Source organism: Symsagittifera roscoffensis, chromosome 2, assembly GCF_963678635.1.
Source record: "Symsagittifera roscoffensis chromosome 2, txSymRosc1.1, whole genome shotgun sequence".
NCBI classification, from domain to species: Eukaryota; Metazoa; Xenacoelomorpha; order Acoela; family Convolutidae; genus Symsagittifera; species Symsagittifera roscoffensis.
Genome location: NC_087063.1, coordinates 65662187 through 65677880, shown reverse-complemented (window position 1 = coordinate 65677880; position 15694 = coordinate 65662187). Strand labels below are relative to the sequence as shown.

Here is a 15694-nt window from a genome sequence, read left to right as displayed (position 1 = left end):
TCTCCACTCAACTTATTTACAATTACAGCGTTCACTTAGACATTATTGACCTTTTTTTGCAGTTTTTTTCTAGTTCAATTCAATTGCCCAGAGTTTCCTTTTTCAAATCAAAAAGCTCATATTACTCTTTGCTACCTTCAAAAATAAAAAGTGATAAAAACATGAAAAAGAGTAATCGGTAGATGCGGAACCAACACTGATCGTTGCAGCCCTTGTAAACATTGCAAATAAAAAAATCAGTTATTATGGGAAAAAGTTTTTGCTATTTTGTTTGGTTTTTAGCCTTTCATTTTTGTAGTTTCATTTTAAATCTTTTGAAGACATCTGCTTTGTGCTTGAAAAGTTTCAAATCCTCTATTTTTTGGATAACTGAGATCTAATTAGAAGTATAATTTTGCAAAAGATAGCTAATAAATCATAAAAATTGTTCTTAAAATAAAAAACATTTGAAATTTCCATTTTCTCCAGAATACGTTTTTAAATCTAGGAGATGAAATCACCTATTCGAAGAATTTTTTCCGAGTTTTCTTTCGTTTTACGTTTTGTAAACTTTATTAGCTAATATCACGCTTGTAAACAAATGAGATTTTTGCAGGTACTTAGGTTGAGGGGTGATGAAGGCTAGAGGTCTAGTAAATTTATTTCGACTGAAATTTATTTTGGGGCGAGCCCTTCTAAACAACACAATGGTAATTGCTAAATAAGAATTAATTTGAACCTAAAAAAGAAATAACTAGGTGGAAAATGCCTGGACAGACGCCCGTTAAGCCAAAAAACTGTTGTCATCGAAAGTTTTTACCATCAAAAGATTCTGAAACTCGAGTCAAACATACAACACCTGAGGCACCTGGACCAAAACAATTGTCTTTGAAACGACTCAATTTGAGGTAGTTAGGAATTAAGTGTTAAAACTAATCTGTTAATAGTTAACATGTTGAAATTATTAAGTTGAAACTGTTTAGTTCAAAAAAAGACGTAATAAAAAAACCTAAAAACAACAAAAAGAAAACTAAGATTATTCGTTGGCACTAATTTACAGCCAAAATCAGCAAAAATTTCGAACAAAGCTGAACATATCTTGTTTTCAAGACGACAGAGATGAGAAAAATTTTCAAGGAAAAGTGAATCTGTGATTCTGTTAAAAAAGCGTAATCAAGAACAGGTTTTCAAGTTTTGCAGTGATATCATTAGAATAACGCAAACAATTCAGAGCCATAACATTAATTTTTTCACTAAATACTGGAAATTCGTTTAATATATGAATTCAACTGTCAAGTGCTGAGTTTCAGTTTTATTGGTTGTTTTTTTTCTAAATTTTTCTGTAGTTTTCAGTACACTTCAAAAAAAGTGGTTCTGAATAAACAGCAACTTAATTATAAAACATAAAAATTGCCGCATAACATAATTTTTATTGGATATTACAGTTGTAAGCAAACATAAAGTCTATTCAAGATTGGGACATTTCTTTGAAAACGCTCAAAGTTTAGTTGACAAAAACAAACTTTTCCAAAGCTTCGTTCTCCTTTTAAGTGAAAAGACGAATCCAAATCTAGGGTAGTTTACTGATGCTGTACATTTTGATTGTGACACGAACTTGTTTTATATATTAATTTTTTTAGGTTACACACTTTATTACAAGTGGCAATTTGCTGATCTATTCTTGACTATTTACCAGAATGGTCAACATGGGTTTCAGTATGAGAACAAGTCAAATGTTTTCAGCATTATGAATAACAGCAGTTCTTATTAATGAGATTGCTTCATCTTCTTTCTCACTCAGATAAAATTACTTCTGCTTTTCCTTTTGTCCCAATTCAATTGTCTTTAATTTTCTCCTTGCAGATTTTTTGGGACCGAGCAAAACTCTCAACTGAAGCTGAATTTTTATGTAAATTCAAAATAATTTGGACTAGCGTGTTCTCTTGTTTAGGTTTTTGAATAGAAGAGCAAACTGATCTGATGAAAGGGAAAAAAAATAATTCTTTGAGATTAAGAGAATAGAAGAAAACAGTATGAGTCACCAAGAATGCCATACAAGGAAGTAGCTACTTCATTAAATTCAAAATACCTGAGTGTTTTATTGTTGATTTTGACGTGTATCTACAAAAATTTGAATTTAATGAAGTAGCATTTTTTATAGAGAAAACGACCAGGTCAGTAGTCCTGGTCATTTTCTCTATAAAAAAATGCTACTTCACTAAATTCAAATTTTTGTAGATACACAAATTTGTTACAATTTGTAATAATTATTCAGTTTGTTTTTCCAATAACAATTTAACAATTTATAAAGTTGCAAAAAAATGTTTCACATTATTTAAAGGCTTAATTAACATCACAGCTGTAATGTTGTATAATTGTCTTTTTTCGTAATTTTTTTCCTCAGCTTGTTGTGCAAATTGAAAAATTATGGTTTCGACCAAACATGTTTGCGACGCCAGTTTTGAAGAAGGTATGTGACGTAGAGTATAATTTCGTTATGCCGACTGTTACTTTTTCAAAGAAAATGTGTAGGGGAGTCAAATATGGCATCAGATTAAAGCCTCATTAGTCGTGATTTGGAACAAGATTTAAAATCTCTTCGTTTTCTCTTCAACTACTTAAGATATACGCTTAAATTTTTGATAATTGATGCTATTGCTTAGCAAATTTCCGATCCTAAAATTTCACTCAAATAACGGATCCTTTCTGGGCTTCTTTTAGTCAATCAAAAAGTGAGCTGAAGTTACCCAATTCAATTGCTAAAAAATCGATATCAAAATGAGCCTCTTATGCAACCCAACGAAACATAAGACGTATAAAGTCTCCAAAGTTTTAAGCAAACGTTGAGAAATAAATTAAAATAATTTTAAAAAACTGGTAAATTTTATAATCCTTTCGGCGTGTTTTGGCTATAGAACGAAAATAATTTGATTTATGTAAAATTGAGAAGAGTATACTCTTTTTGAGCTTTGAGCTACGTAAAAGCCTCACTTTGTTATGGGTTTGTCAGAAATTAAACTAGTAGTTTGAGCGTAATTTTTGCGTAAATTTTCAAGCAAGTTGTTTTTCATCATTATCTGTCTAAAGTCAACTCAATTTGATAAAAACACAAAACTAAATTTCAAATTTGAATTCTTTCCTAGTCAGTGAAGTGTCATTACTACAAATGACGAATGAAAAAGTCTTGTGGCAAAATTTTGGTGAGAATGTTCGAGATAAAGTAGCTGAGTTGACCAACAATTGGTCCGCGAAAAGAATGTGATTCAGATTTTCAAAAGTGATTCGAAAAAATGAAACATTCCGTGACTTAATTGCGCAGCTACAAATAATTGCTGCTTTTACCCTGCCCTCACTATCCTCCCCCTCCCCTCTCCTCCCCCTCTGGGGGGATTGACAGTTATCTGCAAATTCCAATAAAAAAGATGATCAAAATATGGGGTGTTACTTAAGTAGAAAAAACTGACTTCTTTTGCTTCATGATATTTTGTTCAGGTTAGACAAGTTATTCTGCTCCAGATGGCACAATTAGTGTTCTACCTTTTCAGCTGTTTCCACATTTTAATCTGCTTTTCAAACGTGTCGAAAAGCTATTCTTTCGAAAAGATTCTCGACCCTGGAAGGACGTCGATGACCGATTTGGATTCAAGTCTTGAAACTTTATTGCATATGCGCTATGTTGAGGCAAGCTTACTGGATTGTACTGACTGTTTTGGAAAGAGGGATGGCAAAAGAGCCGGAGTTTCTTCCAGACTGACGAGACAAAAAGACTTTCTCCCGAGAATGACCATTCCGAAAGCTCACGCCAATGATTGAATGCTCAAAATGAAATTTTAATCCTCTCGTCATGTATTGTAAAAAGCAATCAAAGATTCAAATCAAAAGATCCGATATCAATATATTCGAAATGACTGTAAATATTTCATGTCAGTAGTTTCTAGCGTCGCAAAAAAAGTCGGCTTGCCTTTTATGCGAGATAAAACAGTATGAAAAAAAAATTTAGTCCAAAATTTAATTTACATCATGCAAACTTCACATTTTGAATGCAGCGTCAACAAATCAGATCTAATAAACTGCTCCGAATTATTGCAAAGGAAAAGTTACAGTTAAGTATTATGTTGAACTTCACTGATAATTTCAATTTTACTGAATCAATTTTGTTCAAAATAATTCATTATACAGTTATGGCGATATGTAAACGGGGTAAATTATAGCGGCTCCTAGACTACACTTTTCAATCAAACTCGTCGTCCAAATCAGCCATTGGGATACTTTTCGACCCAGCCGCTGGCTTTTTACCCGACTGTTTTTCTGGCGGAATGTACCCAATAGGTGCCACAGGGGATCCCCCCTTTGGTCTCTGCTGTGGGGGTGGCTGGGAACCAAGAGGTGTCCTTTGTTGACTGCTGGCTCTGCTGTCAATGTCTATTGCAACATCTGGAGATGCCTTTCCGCCCATTCGGCTGTTTGCACTTCCGTCCAATGGACTGTTCTCCTTGCTGCTTCCAGGCTCATTTTCATTCTGCCAAACAACTAGTGATTAATTTTTATTTTAGAAAAAAACAATGAGCTCGTCAAAACGCTTGAAGTGGTCAAATTAAAAAGTAGAACCAAGAAGAAATCAAAAGTTTGGAAATTTTTTCTGTTAACGTTTTCAATTTTACGCGAGCTTTTTAAAAATCGTGTATGGCCATTTTTCGGTAAACTATATTTTTGGCGAATGTTTAATGTGGTGTAGTTGGCATTTTTGTTTTTTAATTGAACCTTGCTGTTCAGTTTGTTCTTCCTATCCTCTCGGAGTGCTTGGTCGGACTTGATTCCGATGGAGTCCCAGATGATGAGGCAGCCATCATTCGAGCCACTGAAGATCCTCCCGTTCGGCAAAATCTAATTCACACAAACACACAACATCAAGCAGATATTTCAATGCGTTTTCATCAAAGGCGCAAGCTTCAAGCCAACGGAGCTTCACAATACTTGGGATTCAGAAAAAAAAATGAAAAGTATCAACTAATATTAGGGAAAAAAACACTCCCAAGTCCTTGAAAAAAATAATTCAGCAAACTCAAACGCTCTAAAACATGAGCAGATATAGCCCAGTTCCCACGAACAGAGGAAAAAAATAATACGTGAGCCGTGCTCCATTTTCAACGAATCTTGAATTCAAATGAGACCCAAAATACACGCATTTTGAAGCAAAACTACAAAAAACTACAATAAATTCCAAAAAAAACATAAATTTTAAGTGACTGCTATAATAGTTTTCAGTTGGCTTCCAAAACTTCGTAAGCCTAAATGCAAATGTAAGCCTAATTTTTATGGCAACTTCCCAAATGGCATAACTCCCAAATGGCATTAAAATTAAACTTTTCCCAAATGGCATAAATTTCAAGTTTTCACTGGAATTCAAACGTTTTCTATCAATTTCTAATTCTAACATTTTGTCAGGAACGAAAACATGTGAACAAGATTTGAAATTAATTGCTTCCAAGCAAATGTTAAGTAACAAATTTGTCGAAAAAACTGACCACAAGAAGTTTATCAATAACCGCAAGCTTATGCTTTTCGCTTTTGATAAAAAATCATAAAAAAATTTCAAGATAAAATGTCAATCAGCAATTGAATTGACAACTTGACTAATTTTCTCACATTGTTCACGAAAAAATTTTTCTCGATTTTTTCAATGCAACTGTTGAATGAAAATTATGCCATTTGAGAAGTTATTGATTTTTTTGCCATTTGGGAATTATGCCATTTGAGAAATTTTTGGTTTTTATGCCATTTGGGAATTATGCCATATGAGACGTAATAATTTTTATGAGGTAAATCTTGCTTGATTTTATCACTTCATTTTGGCCTCCTCGTAGAACGAGATCGCAAATATTTAACAAAGAAAAAAAGCCCATATTAATAAACAAGAAGAAAATTTTCAGTTTTCTTTTGGGAGAAACATAGCTCTACGAATATATTAGCGTATAAGACATCAAAAAACTTCAGAGTAATTTGGTGACCCAAATCTTATATAAAACAATTTTTGAGTACTTTTGATAAAAAAATCGACAAAATAGAACACTAAAAAACTTGAAAAATGAAATAAAAAGAAGATATGAAAAACTGAGATCTTCTAAAACTCTTAATGCAAGTCCTCAACATAATAATAAATAGCAAACTAAACGCATTTATATTCAAATTATGAGCGATATATCAGTTTAATAAGAATCAAGCAAAAATAAAACAAAAACATTTTATTTGATTTTTTTAAATAAAAGATATTATTTTGTCACAACGGTGAAAAAAATATATTGAAGCTTGACAAAAAAGGTTGCTTAAATGGCAAAAATCATGTATTTGTCCCCTTGGCATCGGATTGATATCTAAGTTGGCAACAGGTTCATTTCTAAATTCACCCTTTTTTGAAAACAAAGAAGAGAAAAAGAGAAAAATACGTTAAAATAAAAATTTAAGAGCATTTTTAGCCGGGCAAAAAATGCCTCGATCTGACAGATCTGCAAAACTAATTGAAACCTAATTTCCCCCTTTATGTTTAGGAAAATGTTGCTTTTGGACCGACCAAAACTTTGTAAAAACAATCAGCCAAACAATCCCTAGTGCATCTTCCTGTAAAAATTGCCTAGATTTAGGGAAGCGATCAGGTTTCAAGTAACTTGTCAAATGCGCCAGTTAGAAATAGTTTGTGTACCGGTAAGCAGGGGCGGATATATGGTTTTCTTGAGGGGGGCGGACTTTCAAAAAAAAATTCGAAAATTTTGTCGTTTTTTTTTTAGGTCGACCAAATTGGTTTTGTGAGCTCTGCTAAATCACTATACAGACCCCATTTTGACCAAATTTTCTGCGCCGCATGCAGCTTTGAAAAACCAGGCCAAAAAAGGCGTTTTTAGACATTTTTGGAAAATTTTGACCAACAAATTGCGTTTTTTCGGCGCGCGCTCCCCCCTCAAAATTAGTATATATTGGCGCCAAAGACGCCTTTAGAAAACTTTTAGGGTCTGTCACCAAAAATGGATATCTCAAAATAGGGCAAAGGGGACCCTTTGGGTCGGCAGGGTCGAATTCCTAAGGAAAAGGGCGTCCAGCCCCCCCCCCCCCCTAAATACGCTGTTGCCGGTAAGAATTTAATATAATTTTTTTTCTTTGCATCGACACTATTGGTTTCCCGTTCCAATTTTTCAACAAAAGATAGATATGTTTTTTTTACAGTTTAAGCAACTTTTTTAAAGCCCCAAAAAATCCGAAGTAAAACTGAAAAAAGCATAATTGATTTTCATCGAAAACTCTTTACTAAAGGGCAAAAAAATTCATTATGGAAACAGATTGAGTGACTCACTGCAATTGCATTGACTGCACCTGCATGTCCTCCGAATAGTCGCTTTTGAACTCCACTCTTCACATCAAACGCACGAACAGTCCCATCACCACCTCCCGTATAAACTAAACAACACTGATTCCTTGTGGTATACCTCAGAACGCGTGATCTAAGTAGTACTTTAATATGAAACACCAATGAGCAGGTATACTTAGAAAAAGTATACACTAGAAAAGAAAAAAAAACAACTAAGTGCAAGTGACCATACGCTCAAAACGGATCAATATTTTGGTCAATTTCGCAGAGTTCTACAAAAAGTTGGTCTACATTCGCCGTCAAATTTAGTAGATTTTAAGAAAATAACGCTCCAAAATATCATAGGAAATAGAGACATGAATGCTCGCTCTAAGGCCCCATAAGCTGGCAAAAACCCGCAAAAAGCATAGTTTCCGAGAAGTGCATATAGCTGATTAGTCGGATTGTAAAACAGATAAACATATACAAACTGATTCCGTTGCTGAGAGCGAAACATATGAGAGGTCGCGTGTGTCCCTTGTATGTCCTGGTACAGTCACCAAACTCCGTGATCCAGCTCCTCGCCGTCCCGTCACTGCTAGCCGTGAACAACAGCTTGTTCAACACCTGTAAAATCAAACCTCAACAAATGAAAATTATAATGAGTCTGCCGATCACCTTCGCAATATACTCGCTTTTTGATACAGAAATTTGGACCAGTAATTTGAAGTGTTTGGAGAGAGAAAGAATTTTTGAGTATTTAGAGAGCGTCAAATGCCGCTTTTCCTTAAGTTTTGTACACATTTTTCCAAAAGACCTCACTTGGCTACAACTTAATTAATTGTATTTTATAAAGCTTTCGTTCAAATTTTTAAGGCACTTTTGGCCCCAAAAACATCATTTTCTCAAAAACATCATTTTGTCAATAGACATTTCAGCGTGCAAAAAGAGTCAATTGGTCACAAAAATAGTCTGGGGTACAAAAAATACATTTAGGGGTTTGCAAAAAATCAAATAGCTAATCTGTAATAAGGACAAAAACTTGTCAACGACCCATCCTGACTTATTATGGCTCATGTATAGCAACGCAAAGTGTGGCTGGGCGTACGTTTTTAAAATATCGCAGCTCTTTGTTAACGTACGGGAAAAACATGAGTACAATTGATGGGGGGTTCAAATTACATTGATCAGTTTTATCTAATTATAAATGATGGCACTTTTCATATGACCAATGAGTGTAACCAAATCTGAAACAATTGAAATACGTCGGATACTAAACTATTCACGCTATGAAGAACTATATTGGCAAAAATTAATATTCTAGATAGACATTTTTGGCATATTTACCAAAATTGCCGAAAATTGAACTTGAGCATAATATCAAAGCAACAACAACAACTCGGAATGAAAGAATGAAATTGAACAAACAAACAAACGACCAATGATGCTACTTAGACATTCGTTGAGTTCTTGAAACAATGATTTGCTATACCACCACAATTCATAATTTCTTTTATACATGGGCTTTTTTAATCATACTTAATCCTTTTCCCTCGTTTACCTTGTCTGAAAATGGCGGAGGAAATCGAAAGTGGGTTTTTGGCCTGGCGAATTACAATTCGAGTTACGAAGAGTCTTTTCCTCCAAGAAAAACATGGCTGCTCTACCAAGAGACCGCAATCTCCTCCCGATGCTTCCAGCTTAACGCCTCAGAAATCAAAATGACCTTGAAAAGCCTTGAAAAGGACATCGAATTCACTATCGATAACAGCGATGATAAAAATCTAACTGATCCTGAAAAAAGTTTTTGTGATTACAGGAAGTCTGTTATTGCAGTTTTAGCCGCAAACTCAACTTTGGTTCCCTTTGAAATGCCTCAATATGAAATCACTGTCACTTTAGAATTTCAGATAGTACAAGAGCTGGAAAAATTAGTCAAAGTGGTCTATGGAATGAATATTACTATTGAAATTTCAAATACCGAAGAAAATTTTTCAGAAACGTTCTCAAATGATACCTTTGATTACCAAGTTCCTCTTGGATACTCGCTTTCCTGCAAACACTTCAACATAACGGGGCTGAAAAACAGGAACTCAAGTAGCGAGTATGATTCGATAGATATCAGCATGAAAGATACGACACTGCAAGCTTTTATATTCACAGGAGAATCGCAGAAGTTCAGTTTTCCCATCAAATGTCCTTCGGATGCTAATCGATATTGGTTCGCAATGCCAATAATCTACACGATTTTAGCTGTCTTCATGCCTTTCGTATTTATAATACGAGCTGTGAAATCTGTCCGAAGGGAAAGATACGAGAGAAAACTGGAGTTGAACAAAGACTTGTATGCTCTGAGGACTGGATGTTTGAATGCAATGAGAAAATGGCTGGCAACTCTTCGGGCAAAAGTAACCAGACGGAGATTCAACACGTAAACAACAGACCATTAATTATTTTCACCGGTGTGATTTGAGGAAAATCAAATAAATTTTTCTGTTTTTAGGAAATAAGTGTCTATTAAATTTCTAACGAATGCTGGGAGTATGTTGTTTTTGGGCATTCTAGTTTTTAATAAAAACTCAGATAATGCTCTGTTTTCTTCTTCAATAACTATATGAACATACGTGACAATTTGTTCAAAACTTGCTACTACAGTGTCTCAAAAAACTGTAACAATGTTTCAAAATTTTAGCTTGAGCCCTCATATCGTCTAAGCCATTACAAACTCGGTCTTTGTTTTTTGCATGCTTAATTAGCAGGCATTTATTAATGCATCGCTCACAAATTCAGCTTCCTAACGTTTATACACTTTTTTCACGAAGGTTTCAAGTTTCTTCAATACTGTTACAGTTTTGTGGCGGGGTTCATAGGAACAACTACTTCGAAAAAAATTCAATATTATTCGATTTGAAGCAAACATACAACTCATGATATATCCTTCAGTACTTGGTGTATCCCGATCGAACTGCAGTAATTGTTCCAACTTGTCGCGACATGGTGTCAATTAGGTCTAGACATGTTTGTAGAGGAATGCCAATCCATTCATCCTGAACCCGTTTCCAACGCTCATTTATGCTTCTGGGGGCATTAGGATATGTCTCTAGTCTACGCTTGAGGTTATGCCACAAATGCTTGATCGGGTTTAGATCTGGTAACTGTGCTGGCCAGTCCATAAATTAAATCACCTTTCCGCTGAACCAACGTGTCGCGGAGTAATTTGGGTTTTTTTTCTTAATCAGAGACTTCATACTGGCATCCCTAAAAACCCGATGAACTCTCTGGGAAAGATTCAATTTTTAAGCCACACAACGACCCAAAAAAACCTTCTAACTTGGCAAAAAGTTGGTTTAGCGAAAACGTGGTTCAAATTATGGACTAGACACTCCAGATCTTAATCCAATTGAGGGTTTGTGGCATCACCTCAAGCGTAGACTAGAGACAAATACTGATGCCCATAGAAGCATAAACGAGCTTGTGGAACGGGTTCAGGGCGAATGGATTGGCATTCCTCTATAAACATGCCTAGGACTAATTGACAGCACGTCTCGACGAGTTGTGGCATTTAGTACAGCAAGCGCGGGATGCACTAAATACTGAAAATTGTATCTTGAGATTTCTGTTTCCTTCATGAAAAATATCATTTAATTTTATGTTTTTTTTTCTACGAACCCCGCAACAAAACTGTAACAGTATTGAACAAATTTCAAACCTACGTGAAAAATGGTGTATAAAAGTTGGGAAGGTGAATTGATGAGCTGTGTATTAAAATAAACCTGCTAAATAAACCTGCAAAAATAAAGACCGAGTTTAGAATGGTTTAGATTGTGTGAGGGCTGAAACTAAAAATTTGAAACATTGTTAGTTTTGTGAGACACTGTATATCTGATATAGCTTTGAAATTCGAAGGTGAGCTTCGAGGATATCTTGAACCCATCGAAGTTCACGACAAAGATTCATCAGCTCGATCAATTCATCAATTAAAAACTAAGGCTTGGGAGTGGATTAGGTTCAAGCAAAAGCGATAACCCATCAGCTGCAATCAATGCAGTCGATAGGTTACACAGTTCTGATTTAAATTATCTGGACAGAACACATTGAAATTGAAATTAAAAACGCGTTTTTCTCAAATTGTGTTCACTTTGAGTGAAAAATGATGACCAAAAAAGTTGTTTGGAAGTTCAGCAGAAGTAATTTTGTTCAATTTGTTTCGCCAAACTCGAAGCCGAAATTTTACCACAAAAAGGGATCCATTTTTGGCTTTTTCAGTCAATCAAAAATAACACAAAAATTACCAAGTCAATCAATGACATAGCAAATTTAACATGAGTCTTTTAAGTAGCACAACAAATTTTAACAAAAATATAATCTTCAAAACATTGTACGAACTAATTTATTCCTGTTTGATGGACAAATAAGTCGTTTTTTTTTTAAAGATAAAACAAATGTTTTTTATTTAAAAACAAATTTTCAACATTTGAAGCAAGTTTTTTGGAGATTATAACTATATTAAAATCTGTTGGGCGCATTTTGATATAATTATGTCAGTGACCGGCCAAGTAGTTTTGGCGTAACTTTTGATTGACTAAAAAAGAAGAAAATGATCAATTTCGCGAAACAAAGTGTGCCAGAATAATTCTGCTGGAACTTTCAGCAACTCAATTTTGAATTTAGAAAATCGCATTTTAAATTTCTAAATAGATTGTGATGATAATCATCATCAGCTGCAAAAAATTATGAAGTTTTTTTTATGTTCAATAGTACGGTAATTGGCTGATTGAAATAAAGTGTTTAAAAATTTTTTGTTCGTTTTCATGGCTTTTTTGGTGATGTCAAATTTTGTCTTAAATGAAATTTTGTTCTGATGTAAAATTTTTTCTTAAAAGTTAACCAATAACATAGAAATTCAACAACGGATGAAAAAGATCAGCAACCAGGTTACAGACAAGAAGGTCAGGGAGGCGTTGTTGATGATGGCTGGCATCTAGTGACTGGTGTGTAAAGATGCAGAAAAGGTGATCTATGAAATGACGGTTTGCAACAATTTGAATGAGAAGCTGAAGGCCAAAAAAAATCACTCCAACGAAAAAAATACAATTTTTAGCAGAAATCCTCTATTTTTATTTGATCTCGTAAAGTATACCAACGAACTGTGAAGGGACCTATAAGTTGACTGGTGCTCTCCCCGGCATTAAGAATTTTTGGTGTGGTTTGTGATTTTTTAAAAATAACTACCCTCAATGGAACTGCCCGAAAACAATTTCTTGTGATTGATATAAAAAGAAACAGTTTCTTGATGATTTCTCAAATTTTTTCAAATTTTGTTGAGCAAAAACTAAATTGCAAATGCGTTAATAGCCTACCTATTTAATCTGGCAACGGTTATTGTAATGATTGTGGAGTTAGACAGAAAGATTGAACTATAAAAGTAAAACATCAATGAGGGAAGTAAACATGCATGAGCGTCTTCGCTTTAATCTAAAATTTTAAAAACAAAATGAGATTGCGTTTTTAACATCGGATTGAAACGAGTTGTTTGGCGTGAACATCAATTTAAAGGTTTTTTTAATTCAGAAGGTAGCATTATTTCTTCTCAATTCTTTAATTGGGTTCTTCCGCTTTTTGTTTATTTTGCTAAGAAACATTTCATAGGCCAGGTTGTATTTTTTGTTGTTTTATTTAGTGTTTGACTTCATAACGCTTGAGAAGCTTTTTCGAAACAAAAAACCGACTAAAAATTTTATAAAAGCCTGTTTAGAATAGGCGATTATCACAGCTGCTATTATCCGCATTAATGAGGAAACTGAAACAGTCACGTTTTTATAATCCTGACTGATTGCGATTATTAACAACCAGTGTTTTTAATCTGAGGTTTCGATGTTGAGGCTTTGATATTTTGACCAAATATTATAATGGAAATAACCCAATTGACCAGAAATAAGTTTCACGCTTTTGCGATACTGAAATTGAAGCCGGGTAACCTTTATGTAGTCCGCTGGTCTATAAAGTTCGTTCTATAAATGTCGACTATTGACTCAAAAGTCTGGAAGCATAGCTAGAGCTTACTTATCCTTGCATGGATCTAATTAAGTAAACAGCAATCATTGGGTGAAAATAAAACCAGAAACAAATATCTAAAACTTCCGCGTAAAAACTCAAAGAGTGTATTCCACGAGAAATCACTTGAAAACAAAAACTAACTAAGTTCAAAAAAAGTTTAAACCAATTGTGATATCAAAAAGAAGAAACAATTCAGATCAATCCAAAGAATTTCAAGAGCAAACACTGAATTGTTTTCTCTGAAAGTGACAAATAAACTAGCTTAAGCAAGTAGAACACCACGGAAACTAAGATGAGTTCAGCCCATGATGTAAATTAGGAAAACAAAGCTTGCAAGCTAAAGTTTACTTTGAAACCTAATCGAAAAAACGGTTAATATCAGAGCTGCTTGCTATGATTTTCAACACACTACTAACAAATTGCTTTTGCACTTTGCAACACACTATACTAAGGCTATGCTAATACCTTTGTTTTGAAACAACTAGGCACTAGAAAGTCACATGAACCGACTAGAGTCAAATTATTCATATTATTGTTCTGACCTTCGAAACTTAGTAACGGAATATTTGTGCTCGGGCGGGTTTATTTTTCTTCAGACAAATTTCGACTTTTTGACAGTAATTGTTGAGAGAGTTTTCTTATATCATTCAAAAAGTATTGTTGTCCTGAGCTTAAATTTGAAAAGATATTTTACATGCGACCATTTTTCCTAAAGTCATGGGGGTTTAAAGATTGCCATTTTGGCCAATTTCGCCAATTTGATACATTTAGCGCTACTAAATCGTAAGCGGAGATTTAATCCGTCTTAGAAATCGTCCCAAAGGAGGAAGCTTATTCGCTGAAATCGTTGGAAGAAGGAAGCTTATTCGCCATAATCATTTGTATTTTATATGACGTGTGGGGAGATGATTTTAGCAAAAAATCTCAGATTTAAAAAAAAATGCATTTAATTTTTATTACATATATGTTTTTTTTTGTGATTTCTGCTCCGTAGACCTTAAAAGGTAGTCGGAACATACAGGGCTTCGCACTGATACGAGCAGTCTTATTAGGCCTAATCTCTTTTTCACAGTATCAGTTTTGGAAAATTTTTCTTAAAAAATATAAAAATATTTATTAAAGTTTCTCAGTTGAATTAAAGTGCAAACAACTTGCCAGTATTAGCTTTAAAACAGAAAAAATTCAACCAAACAAATATAAGAAAGTTTCAAAAAAGCATTGATTCTGGAAGTAAATTGGCACCTCGGGCTGAGGTGTTCCACTCATGATTCGACCGACACGGTCGAACGATGTCCGATTTTCGTCGCAAACTAAGACGGTCGATAGAAGGCTATAGTCGAATAAAGTCGAATCATGGGTCAAACAGGGTCAAATCATGAGTCGAACTGGGTCGAATCATGAGTCGAGAACAGGGTCGAGTCATGAGTCGAAGAGGGTCGAATCATGAGTCGAACAGGGTCGAATCATGAGTCAAGCAGGGTCGATTGATGAGTCGAACAGGGTAGAATCATGAGTCGAATAGGGTCGAATCATGAGTTGAACAGGGTCTAATCATTAGTCTAACAGGGTCGATTGATGAGTCGAACAGGGTAGAATCATGCGTTGAATAGGGTCGAATAATGAGTCGAACAGGGTCGAATAATGAGTCGAACAGGGTCGAATCATGAGTCAAGCAGGGTCGAGTCATGGGTCGAATATGATCGAATCATGAGTCGAACAAGGTCGAATCATGAGTCGAATAGGGACGAATCATGAGTCGAACAGGGTCGAATCATGAGTCAAACAGGGTCGAATCATGAGTCGAACAGGGTCGAATCATGAATCAAACAGGGTCGAATCATGAGTCGAATAGGGTCGAATCATGAGTCGAACAGGGTCGAATCATGATTTGAACAGGGTCAAATCATGAGTCGAACAGGGTCAAATCATGAGTCGAACAGGGTCCAATCATGAGTCGAATGTGATCGAATCATGAGTCGAACAGGGTCGAATCATGAGTCGAACAGGGTCGAATCATGAGTCGATCAGGGTCGAATCATGAGTCGAACAGGGTCGAATCATGAGTCGAACAGGGTCGAATCATGAGCCGAACAGGGTCGAATCATGAGTCGAACAGGGTCGAATCATGAATCTAACCGGGTCGAATCATGATTCGACCCTGTTTGACTCGTGATTCGGCCTTGTTCGACCCCTGATTCGACTTTGTTCGACTATAGCCTTTGTTCGATAGTCTTAATTTGCGGTGAAAAGCGGACATCGTTCGACCGTGTTGGTCGAATCATGAGTCGAACACCTCAACTCAGGGTATCAATGAGTTTTGCC

General features: G+C 35.1%; 1 protein-coding gene across 1 annotated transcript in view; it reads right to left on the bottom strand.

Annotated features, from left to right (window-relative positions):
• Positions 1-3961: 3961 nt before the first annotated feature.
• LOC134840170 (WD repeat-containing protein 86-like) overlaps positions 3962-15694 on the bottom strand; it is a 46096-nt gene continuing 34363 nt past the window's right edge. Inside the window, exons 6-9 of the mRNA XM_063855880.1 lie at positions 7807-7942; positions 7322-7425; positions 4741-4863; positions 3962-4498 (exon numbers count right to left, since the gene is read on the bottom strand). Of these exons, the coding sequence (XP_063711950.1) occupies positions 4211-4498; positions 4741-4863; positions 7322-7425; positions 7807-7942 (651 nt within the window). The 3' untranslated portion in view covers positions 3962-4210. The remainder of the gene's footprint in view (positions 4499-4740; positions 4864-7321; positions 7426-7806; positions 7943-15694) is intronic.